This window comes from Giraffa tippelskirchi, chromosome 2, assembly GCF_054371585.1.
Source record: "Giraffa tippelskirchi isolate mGirTip1 chromosome 2, T2T-mGirTip1v1.2.pri, whole genome shotgun sequence".
NCBI lineage: Eukaryota > Metazoa > Chordata > Mammalia > Artiodactyla > Giraffidae > Giraffa > Giraffa tippelskirchi.
In genome coordinates, this window is record NC_137276.1 from 95,896,166 (window position 1) to 95,914,082 (window position 17,917).

The 17,917-nt window shown below is 46.3% G+C and overlaps 1 protein-coding gene across 8 annotated transcripts in view; it reads right to left on the reverse strand.

Moving 5' to 3' along the window:
* The window catches only part of MRAS (muscle RAS oncogene homolog), a 68,414-nt gene that overhangs the window by 28,081 nt on the left and 22,416 nt on the right, over positions 1-17,917 (reverse strand). For 5 of the 8 annotated variants that reach the window (XM_081574098.1, XM_081574096.1, XM_081574099.1 and 2 more), the window contains one exon: positions 11,265-11,475. In XM_081574098.1, the coding sequence (XP_081430224.1) occupies positions 11,265-11,457 (193 nt within the window). In that variant the 5' untranslated portion in view covers positions 11,458-11,475. Of the gene's footprint in view, positions 1-11,264; positions 11,476-12,832; positions 12,891-17,917 lie in introns of all 8 variants that reach the window. The other 3 variants (XM_081574102.1, XM_081574101.1, XM_081574097.1) reach the window with 1 other exon arrangement.

Genomic DNA, 17,917 nt, shown 5'->3' on the forward strand with positions numbered 1-17,917 from the left:
TTCTTCAGGAAGGCCTTCCCGGCTCTGTGTGGATGAGGTAGCAACTGCTTCCTCCCTGTCTATTTCTTCTACCTTGCCTCACTCTCCATCACAGCATTCATACCATTTGACATATTACATATTTGTTTACACTCTGTTTCCCCCATTCTACCAGAAACTTCATGAGACCAGGGACTTGACCTTGCCAACTGCTGCAAGCAAAGAGCCCCAAAGAGAGCCAGGCACACAGCAGGTACCCAGAATTGTTCACAGAATGAACTAGTGAACACTGCTACCTACATACATCTCAAGGACTGATCCACACATCACTGGGGGGGAGTAGTGGCAGGTCCAAGTCCAGGGCGAAAGCCTCACTCCAGACCTCCCCAGATGCAGGCAGACAGGTCAGCGACCCCTCATCTGCATGTGTGATGGGACCTATTCTTTTTCCTTCTTTCACCTGGTTGGATGATGCATTTTATTGCTTGCTTCTTTTTGTTTAAATTGGAGTATAATTGCTTTACAATGTTGTGTCAGTTTCTGCTATACAGCAAAGTAGATCAGCTACTTCCCTCCCTCCCTCTTGAGCCTCCCTCCCACCCCACCCCCATTTCACCCCTCTAGGTCAACACAGAGCATAGAGCTGAGCATGCGCTTCCCTGGTGGCTCAGACAGTAAAGAATCTGCCTGAAATGCAGGAGACTCGAGTTCGATCCCCAAATCGGGAAGATCCCCTGGAGAAAGGAATGACAACCCACTCCAGTATTCTTGCCTGGAGAATCTCCATGGACAGAGGAGCCTGGTGAGCTACAGTCCATGTGGTCGCAAAGAGTCGGACACAACTGAGTAATTAACACTTTCACATTTCTTTTTCCCCAGGGTATATACGTGTTATTGCTACTCTCTCAGTTTGTTCCACCCTCCTCTTCCCCAACAGGACCTATTCTTGAAAACATCAGGCCACCCTCTTCAAATGTCACATTAGAACAATTTTAACAATGAAAGCATCACGAGGCTTACTCTGTGCTGTGCTTCACAAGATGTCACATTCCCTCACTCACTCAACAAACAATAACGAAGCACCTGATAGGCACTGCTGGGCTTTCCTCGTAGCTCAGCTGGTAAAGAATCTGCCTGCAATGTGGGAGACTCCGGTTCAATTCCCAGGTCGGGAAGTTCCCCTGGAGAAGGGATAGGCTACCCACTCCAGTATTCTTGGGCTTCCCTGGTGGCTCAGATGATAAAAATTCCACCTGAAATGCTGGAGACCTGTATTCGATCCCTGGGTTGGGAAGATCCCCTGGAGGAGGGCATGGCAACCTACTTCAATATTCTTGCCTGGAAAATCATATAGACAGAGGAGCTTGGTGGGCTACAGTCGGTCCATAGGGTCGCAAAGAGTCGGACACGACTGGGTGACTAAGCACAGCACAGCACAAAAGGTGCTGCTGGCAGCAGACACACAATGGTGGGCAAAGTCTCTCTCCTCCAAGAGTTACAGTCTGTAATGTTTCATTTGTTCTTGGCAACAACTGTGAGGCTCTACAGTTCAGACAGAGACTCCAGCAACAAGGGCATGTGGTCTTGGTCCAGAGGGTGTTTGTGCCCAAGGGAAAGAGGAGTCCCCAGTCATTGGACCTGGGCCCTGGTGATAACAGGCTGACAGTGGCTGCACTGGGGCCCAGAGCCAGGAGCATCACCCCACACAAGGGCAGACAGGAGGAATCTCAAAGTGGGCTGGAGCGTGCAACCCAGACTAGTCATGTGACTTCTAACAGTGATCAACAAGAAGTTCTGAAATCAGGGCAAAAGCCAAAATTAACTGCAGGAGACTAGGGCCTGACTGTGAGTAAAAGGAAACCACCCCCCTGGGGTTTGGGTTGCTGACAAGCAGGGAATGACCCCACACTGCACTCAGACCTTCATCACTCAGCCCTGCCGAGCAGACTCTAGGTCACTGGCCAATGGCCGGTCCCTCAGCTCCCAGGTTGGCCAGTAGGGCTAAGGTGAGTACAGAGAAAGATATACTTGGCTTTGGGGTCAGAGGGAATGGGGCATTGATTAACTGTGTGATCTTGGACTTACTATTTCACCTCTCTGAGTCTTAGTTCCCGCCCCTGCTGAGGCCTGACCAATCAGAGGGCTGCTGGACAGGTGTGGGAGCAGCGTCTGGGATCCCAGGAGGAGTGCTCTTGGAGTGCAGGATGGCAGCAGCAGCAGTTTTCCAGTGGTACAGAAGGATTTTACCACCCTACCCACCGGTACAATAATACTGGTGCATGCTGGCTAAAGAGCCTTTGTGCTCACTGGTAAAGTGGAGACACTAATCTCAGTGTAGCAGAATTGCTACAAGGATGAAACAAAGCAGTCTCCGTGAAGTGCTAGCACACGGTCTCGCCAGGAAGCGCCAGTGCTACTCTGCTGCTAAGTCACTTCAGTCGTGTCCGACTCTGTGCGACCCCACAGACGGCAGCCCACCAGGCTCCGCCGTCCCTGGGATTCTCCAGGCAAGAATACTGGAGTGGGTTGCCATTTCCTTCTCCAGTGCTACTCTACCTGTGGGGAAAATGGTGAAATGTGGGGTTGGCCAAAAAGTTCACTCGGGTTTTTCCATACGCTGTTAGGGAAAAACCCAAACAAACTTTTTGGCCAACCCAATACTTTAGTGCCATTGGAAAACTGCCGCCCCAGTTGCCACCCTGTGTTCCCAAGAGCCCTCCCCTTGGGAACCCAGACTTCCTGCCCTCCCATCTGTCCAGCAGTAGCTGCTAACAGTGCTGAGGGCAGAAGGAGTGACAGTGACCTGGCCTCAGTGGAAGGAAGGACTTTCTACCAGTAGGCACTGCCCTCAGCACCTTGGAGATCAGTGAGCTCCATGTTACTGGCAGCATTCAAGCAGTGATGGCTGACGGAGGCAAGATAAAGGGTCAGGCAGAGGTCTGCAGGGCTGAATTGCATAATCTCAGGCCTGTGGCCTTGCTCCCTCAGAAAGGAGAAGAAAGAGGGGAATTCCTCCCCCATCACTGCCCACAGGGAAAGGGGAGGACGGGGCGGGGTGGGGGAAGGACAGCCAGCTCTGCCTAAACCCCCTCTTAGTGGGGCCCACGGAGAAGAGCCCACTCTGCAGTTGACCTAAGGGCTGCTGAGCATAGAGCCCACCATGCAAAGCCCCCGGCTCAGAATAAACTCTCAGTAAGTGTTCTTGTCCTCTCGCTGCCCTACCCACGCCCTCCTCCCTGACCTCCCCAGAAAGAATGTGGATCCGAGTGTTCGGGGAAAGGCCAGATCCAGGCCCCTCCGTGAAGACAAGAGCACTTGTGTCTGTGGTTTGGGCAGAAGCCAGGGTGGAAACGTCCCAGCTTCTGAGGGTACAGGAGGGGAGCCGACGCTTTTGCTCTTGGCAGAGACTGAGCCCTTGTTGAGGACAAAGTGGCTGCAGAGCGGGGGCCCAAGAGCCCCCAGGTGGGAAGGGGTGTCCAGAGACCACTGTCCTCTGTTGAGGGGAGACAGATGTCAGTTTCCAGAGGCTGGCGGGGCCAAGGGTGGGGCTGGCAGCCCTGTGGGTGGCAAGGCGAAGACTGTGAGTGGGCAGAGGATTTGGTCAACATCCTCCCCTGCAGGCCTGAGGCTTGGGCCAGAGGAGGAGGCAGGCTGACAGGATGGGACATGCTGGGCAGAGTGAGGAGGCCCTGGGCCTGGCTCTGCCTCCAGTGAGGTCTGACCCTGGCGAGTTACGTCTCCATCTGCACCGCACTTTCCTCAGATGTAAAGTAAAGGGGCTGATACCACACAGCTCAGCAGCCTTCCAGCTCCAAGCTAACAAGAAAAAGAGGCAGGCAAGAACTCCACGACAAAGCAAGGGAGAGCACGGACCGGAGCAGATATTTGTAGACCCACATTCACAGCAGCATTAGTCACAATGGCCAGAAGTGGAAACAATGCAAAGGCCCACTGCTGGATGCATGGCTCAGCACAATGTGGTAGATGCATACAGAAGATTATTCGGTCTTAGAAAGGAAGGGAATTCTGGTACATGTTATAACATAGGTGAATCACTGTGGGAAGTGAAATAAGCCAGTCACCAACAGACAATATTGTATGATTGCGCTCATATGCAGTACCCAGAGTACAGAAAGGAGAATGAGGGTTGCCAAGAGCCAGGAATGGGGAATAACAGTTGTTGTAACAGGGCTTCAGCTGAAAGAAAGAAAATGTTCTGAAGATAGATGGTAGTGATGCTGCAGAACAGTATGAATGTACTTAATGTCACAGAGCTGTCCACTGAAATACGATGAAGATTGTCAGTCTCATGTTATGTCTATTTTACAACATATACACACAAACCCCACAAAACTCCAGGACTCTGCCTCAGGCTTGGGTCTTTCTGATTGGGGTATGGGGAGTCACACAGCTCCCAGTCACAGACCCGTGAAGAGGGGGCCAGAGACCTGGGAGATGGGGAGGAGAAGCAACCCCACAGCAAGAGCTGGGCCTAGTAATGAGGGGAGATGCTCCCAGAGTCGGGCCCTTAACAGCGGAAGCTGAGACAAAGTTCCCAAACCCTTGTAGGAAAGAACACAGAGCAGGCTTGCTCCAAAGTTGGGGGCCCCTGCAGAGACTGAGGAACCTGGCTGCTGGCCCCTGAGGTCGTCCATCTCCTGTCTTTTAGATTCTGGGAGGACTCGGGCAATGAGACTCCTTGAAAGAAAACAAGAAATAGGGAATTCCCCAGGGGTCCAGTGGTTAGGACTCTTCATCTCTACTGTAAGGGACCCAGGTTCAATTCCTGATCAGGGAACTAAGATCCCACATGCTCTATGGAGTGGCGAAAAAAAAAAAAAAAGGAATGTGGAAAACAAGAAATAGGTTTGTTTGTAAGTAGGCAGGGAGCCTGTGAGACGCTTCAGTGTGGAAACCACAGAGAAGGCCCCTTGAGCATCGTGAGCATCTCTGCTCTGAGGTTCGGATCAGAACCGGGGCCCCAGGCCCTCTGGAGACCTTGGGGCAAGGAGCTGCAAGGGCAGGTGCAGCTGTCTGTTGACCCTGATAATCCAGGCCACACCCCGTGCTCCTGGGATTTCAACTCTATTCCCAGAGGCGCAGGGACCAGCTGTGTGAGGTTGGAGAGGTTTTCCCTCCCAGCCAGACTGACAGTGAGCAGAGGAGAGACAAAGGGAAGTCGAGACCGTTGCTGGCTGTGTGACTCTCTGCGCTTTATTTTTATAACAATAGTAGCTACCACAGTTATGTTTGTAAAGATGAAAAGTATGTGGCACGGACCTTCCACACAGTAACTGCCCGCAGATATCATTACTGTCTCCTCCTCCTCCTCATCATTACTATCAAGCTACCATGTTTTTGCTCCTTCTGAATTTGGAAGAGGAGAAACCCCAGAGTTCGGGGCACTTGGCGGGCATCCCAGGCTTAGCGCCTCCCCAGGAGGCGCTGGCCTCCAGAGAAGCAAGATGTCAGGGAAAGTCCCATCCATCCCAGGGCTGCAAACCACTCAGAAGAGTTCATTCCCAGCAGGGGTCAGAATTATGCCCAAGCCTAAACATAACCAGCGTTTGATGAAAGTTCCCCAAATATGGGACATCCTTTTAAATGCCAGACTAATTAGAACTGAGGTGTAATGTTTTAATCCTTTCTTTTCTTAAAAAGACCTGATTGAGTGGAGAACTGTGCTAATCTGGGAATCTAGTATCTACTCCTGAGGCAGGCCTGGGTGGTATGTACTCAGTCACTCAGTCATGTCCAACTCTTTGCGACCCCATGAACTGTAGCCTACCAGGCTCCTCTGTCCATGACATTCTCCAGGCAAGAATACTGGAGTGGGTTTTACCATTTCCTCCTCCAGGGGATCTTTCTGACCCAAGGATCAAACCCATGTTTCCTGCATCTCCTGGATTGGCAGGTGGATTCTTTACCACTGAGCCACCTGGGAAATCCTATAGGCCTGGGTGGGCAATGCCCTAAATCAGGTCAGATTCTGGGGTCAGGATCAGAGATGCAGCCCCTAGGGGAGCCCAGGAGCTTCAGAACACAAGCTCTGCAGATTCACACTTAAAAAGTAATGCCGTGGCCATACTTCCCCCTCCCTGGCTCCACTGCTATAAATGTTATCCCAAAAACTTTCTAAAATCACTCTTAAGGAAAAAAATTTTTTTTAAGAAACAACTTTGGGTAGTCTAATACCCAAAGTTACTTTCTAAAAAGTTAGAGAGGGACTTTCCTGGCGGTACAGTGGATAGGAATCTGCCTGCCAATGCAGGGGACATGGGTTTGATTCCTGGTCTGTGCTGCAAGGCAACTAAACCCGTGCACCACAGCTATCGAGCCTGTGCTCTAGAGCCTGCGAGCTGCAACTACTGAAGTCTGTGCATAGAGCCTGTGCCCCGCAACAAGAGAAGCCACTGCAATGAGAAGCCCATGCACCACAATGAAGAGTAGCCCCCTCTCACTGCAAGTAGAGAAAAGCCTGCAAGCAGCAACAAAGACCCAGCCCAACAACAACAACACAGTTAATTAATGGATTTTGAAAAAGCTAGAGAAGATAATATGGCTCTGAAGAGAAAGAATATCTATTGAGCTCCATCTACATACCAGGCATGATGTTACTCTCTTATAGGCATTATGCAATGTTTTTCAGAATGTTTTCTGTAGAAATAGACCAAGAATGATGTGCAAAAAATGGTCCCTTGGGAAACCCTAAGGGCAATATATTCTTCCAATACACTTCTAACATGTTTGTATATTGAAGGTTCTTTTAAACCATGTAGTATCCAAACTGTTTATATTTCTTTAACTCAGTATATTCCAAAGTGTGGAATATATTCAAATGGGTGATGCATGAGATGATTTTAGAAAGTGTGTAAACATAAGTTTCAAACTTTACTGGTTACACATATTTATTTTGATGTCAGTTAGCAAATGTATATCACTAGCACATCATATCTGTGATTGCACATATGTTGTTCAGGACTCATTCATTTATTTCAGAGACATTCACTGTGGACCTGCTCAATACTCTAGATGCTGAGGATATAGCAGTAAATAAAGTCCCTGCTCTCATAAATTTATATTTTAGTGAGGAGCAACAAAAACTCAAACAAACAAATAAATATATTGAACATTTATAAACACATGTTCAACAGCAAAAGGTAGAATAAAGAAAAGGAGCTGAGCAGGGGGACAGAAGTGACAGGGGTGGAGTGGATACCTGGGAAAACCTCTCAGATAGAGGGATGCTTGAACAGAGATCTAAATGAAGGAGACTGTATTTCTGCAGGAAGAATGTGCTCAGCAGAGAGAACAGCAAACACAAATCCCCAAGGTGGGAATGCACCTGGCACCTGAAGGAACTGTTCCAAAATCCAGGACTACAGACAAGCTCTGAAGGATGCTTTTTAAAATTAATTAAATTCATATTCCACAATATTTGCCCTTTTAAAGTATACAAGTCAGTGCTTTTTAGTATATACACAAAGTTGTTCTATTTTTTTAAAGTGATGATTTGGTTTTGGTTCTGGCCAAGATGGAGCATGGGCAACCAGATTTACTTTCTCACCTGAAATAACCAAAAAACAGAAAATATACGAAACTGGATTTCAAGACATCAGACAACAGGCAACAAAGGACAGTGACTCCTGAGGGATGGGATACAACAGAGAGCACCTGAGCATGCCCAGTTCACTGCCCTGAGCACGGCCAGGCTGCAGCGTTGAGAGCGGAAACCCAGGGATACAGAACACATTTTATAATATAAAAGGGTCAATTCATCAAGCGAATGTACCCATCCTAAACACTTAGCAATTAACAACAGAGTCAAAATACATGCAGCCAGAACTGATCAAACTAAAAGGAGAAAAAATAGACAAATCCACAATTAAACTCTGAAATTCAACACCGCTCTCTCAATAATTGAGAGGACAAGTAGAGAGAAGATCAATAAGGCTACAGAAAACCTAGAGAACACTACTCACAAACTTGATATAGTTGACGTTTACAGAAACCACACTCAACAACAGCAGGATACACATTCTTTTCATGTGCATGTGGAACATTTACCAAGATAGACCATATCCTGAGTCATAAAACAAGCCTAATAAGATTTAAAGAATTCAAATAATATACTGTACATTCTCTGACACAGTGAAACTAAAATAGAAATTGATGACAGAAAGATCTCTGGAAAATTCCTAAATAGTTGAAACTAAATAATATACTTCTAAATAACTTATGGGTCAAAGAAGATATCAAAATGGAAATTAAATGATATTTTTAACCTAATGAAAATGAAAACATAACATATTAAAATTTGTGGGACACAGCTAAATGAGTAGTACTTAGGGGAAATTTATAATACAAAAATGAATATTTTATTAAGGAAGAAATGTTCAAATCAATGATATCAGCTTCTACTTTAAGAAGTTAGAAGCTGCATATAAACTTAAACCCAAAGTAGTCAGGCAAAAGGAAATAAAAAACATAAGAGTGGAAATCAATAAAACCACTTGGGAAAAATCAATTGACTCAAAAACTGGTTCTTTGTGAAAATCAATGATACTGATAAATCTCTAGCCAGCCTGATTAGGAAAAAAAGACAAAACACAAATTACCTATATCAGAAATGAGAGAGGCAACAGCACTGTGGATTATACAGATTATAAAAGGATAATACGAGAATATTATGAACAACTTGATGCCAATACAGTTGATAAGCTTGATGAATTGAACAAGTTTTTAAAAGACACAAACTACAAAAATTCACTGGAGAAGAAATAGATAACTTGCATAGCCCTATATCTATTTTAAAAATTAAATTTTTAGTTTAAAACCTCCCATAAAGAAAACTCCAAGCTCAGATGTCTTCATAGGTGAACACTACTAAACATTTAAGGAAGAAATAATACCAATATTGTTCAAAGTCTTCCAGAAAATTGAAGAAGAGAGCGTACTTCTGAGATCATTCTAAAAGCCAGCATTACTTAAACATTACAAGAAAACTACAAACCAATATCTCTCAAGAATATAGATGCAATAATTCCAAAAAAAAAGTGAGGTTTATCTATAATACAATGTTGTTTTAACATTAAAAAAATTAATCAATGTAATTTACTATATCACAGACTAAAAAGAAGAACCCCATATAATTATCTCAATAGACACAGAAAAAGCATTTGACATGTGGACATGAACAAATCTAACATGCACTCCTGATAAAAACTCTCATCAAACTAGGAATACAAAAGAGCATCCTCAATTTGATAAAGGATATCTGTAAAAACTCTACAGCCAACATCATACTTAATGCTGAAAGACTAAAAGCTTTCTCCTTAAGATCAAAAACAAGACAAGTACAACAATAAGTCAATGAAATAAGGCAAGAAAAAGAAATAGAAGCCATCCAGATTGGAAGGAAGAGGTAAAACTATCTTTTTTCACAGACATGATCATCTCTGCAGAAAATCCAATAGAATCTCCAAAAATCCACTAGCACTAATAAGTAATTAGCAAGGCTGCAGGTTACAATATATAAAATTCTATTGTATCTCTATATACTAGCAACAAACATTAAAAACTGAAATAAAAACTAGTATCGTTTATAATACAAAGGTAGGTATGAGTCTGATAAAACATGTAAAAGACCTATGCACTCCAAACTACAAAATAACTGATGAGAGAATTAAGGAAGACTTAAATAAATGGAGAGAGATACTGTTTTCCTAGATTGAAAGGCTCAGCATTGTTAGGATGTCAGTTCTCCTCAAACTGATCCGTAAATCCAACATAATCGCAATCAAAATCCAGAATTTTAGAATTTAACTGATTCCAAAATTCATACAGAAATGAGAGAAACTAGGCTATCCAAAACAGCTTGAAAAAGTATATGAAGTTGGAGATTTAACTATACCTGATTCTAAGACTTATTATAAAGCTACAGTTACCAAGATGGTATGCTACTGGTGTTAAGACAGACAATAGATCAAACAAATAGAATACATGGACAGTCAATTTTCATCAAAGGCACAAAAAAGACAATTCACTGGGGAAAGGACAATCTTTTCAACAAATAGTGCTTGGATAAGTAAGTGCATGTCCACATACCCAAAGATTAACTTTGTCCCATATCACACCATATATAAAAACTAATTCAGATCATAGACCTAAAGGTAATTCCTAAAACCATTCAATTTCTAAAAGAAAACAGGAGAAAACCTTTGTGACCTTTGGTTAGGAAAAGAGATCTCAGACACAACACCAGAAGCACAATCCATAGAAGAACAAACTGATAAAGTGAACTTCATCAAAATTAAAAACTCTTGTCTTTGAAAGACACTGTTAAGAGAACAAAAAACAAACCAAAGACTAGAAAAATATTTGCAATTCACGTATCTGATAGAGGACCTGTATCCTGGTGGTTTTCAAAGCTCGCCTCGTAGTATAACACTCGATGATTAATGGCTCTTTGTTTCAAGACTCAAAACAGTACCAAGTAAAGATCAGTAAGAATCTAGAAGAGTGGTTCTATAATTTCACCATCACCTGTAGGGCTTGTTAAAACACAGGTTGCTGGGCCCCAACCTCAGAATTTCTGAATCAGTAGGGCCTGAGGGTTTTCATTTCTGCTAAGTTCCCTGCTGGTGAACTGCTACTCCAGACCAAGATAGACTAAACTAGAAACACAATGTCAAATGCAAGATTCCCCAGCCTATCCTAGGGGCAGTTACCAAATAAACTATGCTTATTAAGAAAAAAAATTGATTTCCTACTTTTTAATTAGTTAGTGCTTGGTTGTGTCCAACTCTTTGCAGTCCCATGTACTGTAGCCTTCCAGGCTCCTCTGTCCATTGGATTTTCCAGGCAAGCATACTGTAGTGGGTTGCCATTTCCTACTTCAGGGGACCTTCTTGACCCAGGGATCGAACCCGGGTCTCTTGCATCTCCTGCATTGGCAGATGGATTCTTTACCACTAGCGCCACCTGGAAACTTCTTAATCAGCTAGAGATATCTATAAATGTTAATCAGAGCTTCTGATCAGAGAGACACAACAACCATGACATCACTGAGTCGGCATGATTCTAAGCCTTGCCTCTTTGTTGAATGCACAGTTTGGTTTCTACAAAGCTGTTCAGAATTCACCCTGGAAAACACGCACAGCCTTACACCAACCATCCCATAACGGCAACATGGAAGAAACCAGTATACCCAGCTGAAGACTGTCAACTTTCCCTAAACCTGTATGAATGCCCCACCCCCATGCAGGGCTGTCATCAAGTCTCACCGTCCAAGATGGCCCACTGATTGTCAATCTCTGTATGTTTCAGGTAGGAGTCTTCGATGGTGGGGTCGTAGTCAGGCACAAAGATCTTCTGGAAAAACTGGATGGTGAGTGCACTCTTGCCCACACCCCCATCTCCCACCACCACCAGCTTGTACGTGGGGAGGTTGTCGCTGGGGACTGCACTCGTTGCCATGTTGCTGGCTGGTCAGACCTGGGGAGGCAAGACATGTGGAATGAGGCAGGGGGCTTCTCCTTCTTTGACTTAGGAGAAAATATTTACAGGGTTTCCTTTTTTATTCTAGAGTAACAAATACCCCCAATGGTAGAAAGTTTTGAAAATGAAGACCTTCAAAATAAAAGTACCAATCCTGATCCCTCACCCAGAGACTATAACTGTTAAAATAATTTATTCAGTCATTTACTGGAAACCAACTATGTGCCAGGCCTGGCCTTGGGGACATAATACTAGTAGATGCCATGGAGTCTTTAACCTGTCAAAGGCCATGCCAAACAAGCTGTACCACCACTGAATTCTGGATTATTCCTGTACAGCTAAACACATGGGCATTGGTCTGGGCAGAGAGGGCATAGAGGTTCACCTTTCACATCAAGTCTGGTCATTGGATTGAAGTGCTGAGAAGGATGGGAGGTTTTCTGAGCTCAATGGAAAGAGGAGCACAAGAGCTTAGCACACCTGAGCTCAGAGTCCTGAGTCCCTTCTGACTCTCAGAATTCAGTGATCCTGGTTCCAGTCTCTGGCCAACTTGCCTTTGATCATGCAGAAAGTCATGCTAGAATCTCATGACATCTGGTCAACCCACCTTTTAGTTGGGGAGGAAGAGGCAGATCAGAGACAAGTTTTATGCTGATGGTGAGTCCAAACAAGGCAGTGGTTCTTAATCAGGGGCAAAATGCAATGCCTGGAGATGTATTCAGATGCCAAAACCAAGTGAGTGCTACCAGCGACCCATCAGCAGAGGCCAGGGATGCTGCTAAACATCCTATAATGCCCAGGAAATTTCCCCTCCTAGCACATAATTATCCATCCTAAAATGTCCAGAGTATCAAGGTGACTAGGCAGGGGCTGGAAACATGGGACCAAGATTCCAAAAAAAAATTGAGCCTGAATAGCTCAGGACTGCCTGTGCAGAGGAGACGGCAGAGACATGAAGAGTGGTCTTTGGAAACTGTATCACAAAGTGACAAGAAGGAGAGGTGAGCAGGAAGCATGGAAGGAGCACTTAGTTGGGAGGGAAACTAGGACCTGTCACAGCAAAGGAAGCCCATAGTTTCCAGAAGGAGGAGGGTGACAGCACCAAGGCTAAACGCTGGTGGGGGAAACAGGAGGAGAGTCATCTAAGGAAGAATTTGAGGGTGTTGCCAGAGACCTAAGCTGCTCACTGCAGATGCTGCTGGAGGGAAGCACAAACCACCTGGGGTGGGCCATTCCTGGGTAGCTTCAGGGCTGGTAGAAGGGTAGGGGGTGGCATGCCAGGAGACAATGAACCGCTGTCCTGTTTGCATCTCTGCTGCTTGGGAATGCCACCAATTGAGCCAAGTTTCCTTACCTAATAGATTAAAGGGCTGAGTTTTCACAGTTTTTCTTAGCTCCAAGAGTCCTCCACTCTAGATTTCAACAGAAAGGGTGTTAGACACAAATGTGGGTTATGAGGCCACCCTGATTTGCATGCGCCATAGGCGATTGTGCAGTTAATGAAGCTTGATGTTGACATTTAGGATTTCCCTGCAGTGGCGGGGAAGTAGGCACTTTTATATATTGCGAGTGGGAGTGTAAATCTGTCCAAACTGGACTGAGAGTACACTTGCATAAATATGTCAAAATTTAAAATGGACACATCCTCTTTTAAAGCTATACCACATGTGAGAATGTAGTCCAAGGAGGTAATCAGACAAGTGTACAAAGATGTTACGAACAAGGGTAAAAATGGAAATAACTTCAATACTGGGTGGATGGGGAAAGAGTTAAAGAAAAGTTTATCCATACAATGAAATACTAGATAGCCATTAAAAAAGGATGCTGTTGACTAGCCTAGAGAAGGTTTACAATATATAGTTTAAAAAACAGGCTGCAGAACAGCAAGCACATATGATTACATTTCCATGAAGTTACCCACCTATGAATCTACATGTCTAGTGTGCTTCCAGGCACAGAGAGGATTGGCATGTAGCCGTCTCTAAGGCAGATTTGGGGGTACTTTTTCAATTTTCTACAATAAGCATGTACTCTATTTGTGTATTAGAAAAGCTGCACAATATTATGAAAGTTCAGGCCACCTGGAAATGTGCAATTCCCTCTCCTTTTGAGTGGGAATTTAAGCTCCCCTGGTGCAGGATAAAAGGACCAGGTGCCAGCTAAGCCCCAGCATCTGGCTCCCTCATCCCCCTAACAGGTGAGGATAATGGTGGGGATAAGCTTCAATGCACTGAGCTCTCCCACATGACAAAGCTGGTGGTCCCAAAGGGCCAAAGGGGTGTTGAGGGAGACAGAAATGGGGGGGAGGAGGGTATGGGCCACTCTCTGTCTTCTCTGCCTCTCGGGGGTCAGGGGAGTTTGATGTCAACTCCTCACTGCCTCTCCTTAGCTTCTGACCTAGCGTGAGGAGGGTGGTGACACTTGAGGCAGAGTGAATGTGTCTGCCTGTGAGAGGCTGTTTTTAAAGCTCCCTTCCAAGGAGATATAAACTACTATGCATAAAATAAATAAGCTCCCAGGATATAATGTATAACATAGGGAATATAGTCAATATTTTACAGTCACTTTAAGTAGAATATAATCAATAAAAATTTTGAATTACTATGTTGTACACTTACAACTAATATAATATTATAAATCAACTATACCTCAATTAAAAAATAAAATAGATAAAAATGAAAGCTATCTTCCCTTCTCGCTGGCAGCAACGTGAAGAAAAAATACTAAGCGGGTGGAAAGGTATCAGGAAGGGAAATAGTTTCTCTTGATTTTCTTCTCAAAATAAAACAAGAAACACATCATAAATATGATAGAGGACATGAATCCAACCTTCAAGGCGGCGCTCAAACCACCCACAGCAGAATCACCTGCTGCTGCTAAATTGCTTCAGTCGTGTCCGACTCTGTGCGACCCCATAGACGGCAGCCCACCAGGCTCCCCCGTCCCTGGGATTCTCCAGGCAAGAACACTGGAGTGGGTTGCCATTTCCTTCTCCAATGTATGAAAGTGAAAAGGGAAAGTGAAGTCACTCAGTCGTTTCCGACTCTTAACGACCCCATGGCCTGCAGCCTACCAGGCTCCTCTGTCTGTGGGATTTTCCAGGCAAGAGTACTGGAGTGGGGTGCCATTGCCTTCTCCTAGGGACCTGACAAAATTGTCCTCTGCCTGCAAGTGAGGCAGCTGGCAGGAAACAGATGACGGCCGATTTCCTTTCACAGTGCCCCGCACTCAGGGGTTGAGCCCAAGAGATCACAGGGTGGGGGGTAATTCAGAGTTCCCTCCAAACTGAGACTCAATGGAACAGGGTTAGAATGCATGGTTAACACAAAAACTGGACTGGTCCCTCGTAGGGGAAAACCCTTTGGTGCTTCCCATAGAAGACGGGCATTCACTGGACATTCATGGCTGACCTCTCACACTGCTCTCTCCCAAGCAACTGTGTTCCCCAGTGTACCCTGAGGTCATGCAGTGCTCTTTGCCCACCCCACCCCTACTGGGGCCCTGGGGAAAGAGCCCAGGCCCAGGAATCACCTCCCATGGCTGGTGCCCCTCCAACCCATACCCTGCAGCTCCTGGTGCAGAGGCCGCCACTATTTGTAGAGCACTTGAAGTCCTCTACACTTACCGCATGTAACAGGGGAGGGCCGCATCTCATCCCTCCCTCTATCACCTGGCCTGGCACAGCATCAGCAAGGACAGATGTTAGCTAGAAGTACCAGGGCCCCATCGACGGCTTTTTTTTTTTTTTTAATTTATTTGGCTGCACCAGGTCTTAGTTGTGGCATGTGCGATCTTAGTGCCCTGGCCAGGGATCGAACCCGGGTCCCCTGCACTGGGAGCAAGGAGTTAGCCACTGGACCACCAGGGAAGTCTGAACAACCATTAGACAACCCACCACACAGAGCCAGCCTCTCCACACAGATGGCTCAGAGGTGGCTCACTTAGCCACAAGTTGGGACTGTCTCCCTCCCCTCCCTTATCTGGTCACACAGATAAGACCCTCCTGGAGTCAAGTGTGAGCCTAAGAGAAAAAGAAGGTTTGCAAGGGTGGGACTGGAGTCCAGAAAACTCTCCAGTCCGTAAGGGCTCTTGGGCAGAACCTCCCCTGAAATAATCTCTGACTCAAAGGATGTCTTTGTAAACAGGGAAGGCAGTCAAAATGCCAAGGGGCGTGTACCACCCTCCTACAAAGTCGGCTGATCTCACATGGTGTGGAGAAAGATTTTTGAAAGTCACCACAGGGTAAAAGGTTGGTTGGTGGTTAAGTAGCAAACGTTTCCATTTACAACATCCCTCTCCTCTCCAGCCTTTTCAACTAGACAGCATCTTGGACATCATTCTAGAACACTGATTCTTCACCATTTGGGGGTCATAGATGGCCCCTTGGAGGTGGGAGGGTGAAATAAGGTGGGTCTGGGGCTCCCTTTAAAGTCTCCCCACCGATTTTCCATGCCTGATACTCTCCCAACCCACCAGCTGAGTGACCTTGGGCAAGTTAACCTTTCACAGCCTCAGTTTTTATTAATATGTGTAAGATGGGGTTGGCTAGAGAACCATCTTTTGCAGGATCGCTCTAAGAATGAAATTAAAATATATGAGAGGAGCCTGGCTTAGAGAAGGTGCTCAAATGTCTGTTCTCTTGCCTTGTTTACTTTGTTCCTAGAAGACAGACCCACAGACTCCCTCCCTCCACTCTTGGGGCTCGGCAGTTCCTAGCCTCCTCCCCCGCCCCCATCAGAAGCCCTACTGCCACCTCAGCTCCCTTGCAGTCAGATTAAATAGGCTTGTGTGGCAACGTCACCCGTCATTTAGCACATTGTTTCCATGGGAAATGGCTCTGAGGTTCCAGGCCGCCAGCTCCACTCAGAAACCAACTTTTGGAACAGCAACCACCGGGCAGAGGAGGTGGCTGAATGCTGGTTGCCATGGCAACCACCGCTCCCAGAGTCCCTCCCAGTTCATGGGCAACCCAAATTCTACCTCATATTGGAAACTTCTTTCTAAAAGGCAGTATCACTGCCTGGACGATTTTAGTGACATGTATATGAAAACTTTAGGCATCTTTCAGCTGAGAAATAAGCTTTTCTGGTAGCTGTCTTTTGCTCCTTTTCTCTCCCCAGAATTAGCACCATCCTGCATGGGTTGAAGTTATTTCCTGAATGGCAGATTCACCTCCCCAGCAACTGGGGAGCTCCATGTGGATGACAGCCACGTCTCCTCAATCCTTTGCTACTCATGGGGCCAGGCAGGGCCCAACACATGTATACTCCTTAGAGTGTATTTGACTACTCAGTACTGCCCAGTGCAGCCTTCCACCCAGCCTGCCCCCCCTTGGATCAACAAGCAGGGCAAGACACCTGCCCTTCTGATAGGGGCAGCCTCGCGGCCCTAGGAGGTGTGTGTGTGTATTGGTGGTGGGGCTGGGAGGGGGGAAGTGGGCTTAGGTGGACACAGGACCCCTGAATAACCTTTTCACCCAGCAATTTTCAAAGTGTGCTTGGAAGGGGGGAGGGTGGTTCCTGAGACCTCCTGGGAAGTCTTGGGCAAAGACTCTGTTCTCAGGGGGAGGAGGAGTTGGAGGGGGTGTCAGTCATAGCCTTGGACTCTTCAGCCAGGCAGCTTGAGTCCCTCTGAGTGTCTCTGATATGGACTTCCTGTGTGACCAGGAGCAAGTTTCTGAATTTTCAGGAGCCTCAGTTTCCCCATCTATAAAATAGAACAGAACCCTCGAGAATGTATAATTACAGTCCCAGTGGAAAAAAACTGGGGGTGGGGGTCCCTGAGTAAGGGCATATTTGCACTGATGTGCCAAGTAGCTGGGCCCCTGGGCTCCCTCCAGTGTGGTAGGCCCCAGTGATCTGGACCTTGCCCAGCCCGTCCTGAAGGCGCTGGTACCGCAGAGGGCTGCTGGAGGACCCAACACAGTAGTGAATGCTGAGGACAGCGGTGGGCCCCAGCAGCCCCTCAAAACAGCAGTGCCCCGTGGCTACTATCCCTCACCAAATCTGCCCCTTCTCCCCAAGTTCCCAGTTTCTAGGGCTTCTACAGAGCTTATTTCCCAAAAGAATAGTCCAGAACACTGCCCATTTTTCCAAGTGGACACATGGTAAAAGAAGAGTTTGGCCGCAGACATTGTCAAGGGGCTCACTGAGCTTCCTAGCCTCTCCATGCACCCCACCCCGCCAGCACCACTTCCAAAGCAGTGTCATGTAGTCCTGGCCAGGAGAAGAGGTGCCCAGGAGAAGCTACACAGCAGTAACAACCCCCACCATTTAGAGGGCATCGGCTGTATATGGATCAGACACCAAAGGTCAGGCTTGGCGCCATCATGCCACACTGCCTAGAATTCTTCTGGTTATTTTTGCAGCATCACAGGACATTTCTTGGACTGTCTTTGTGATTCATAACCCAAAGGGCACTCTTCATCCTCCCTGACCAC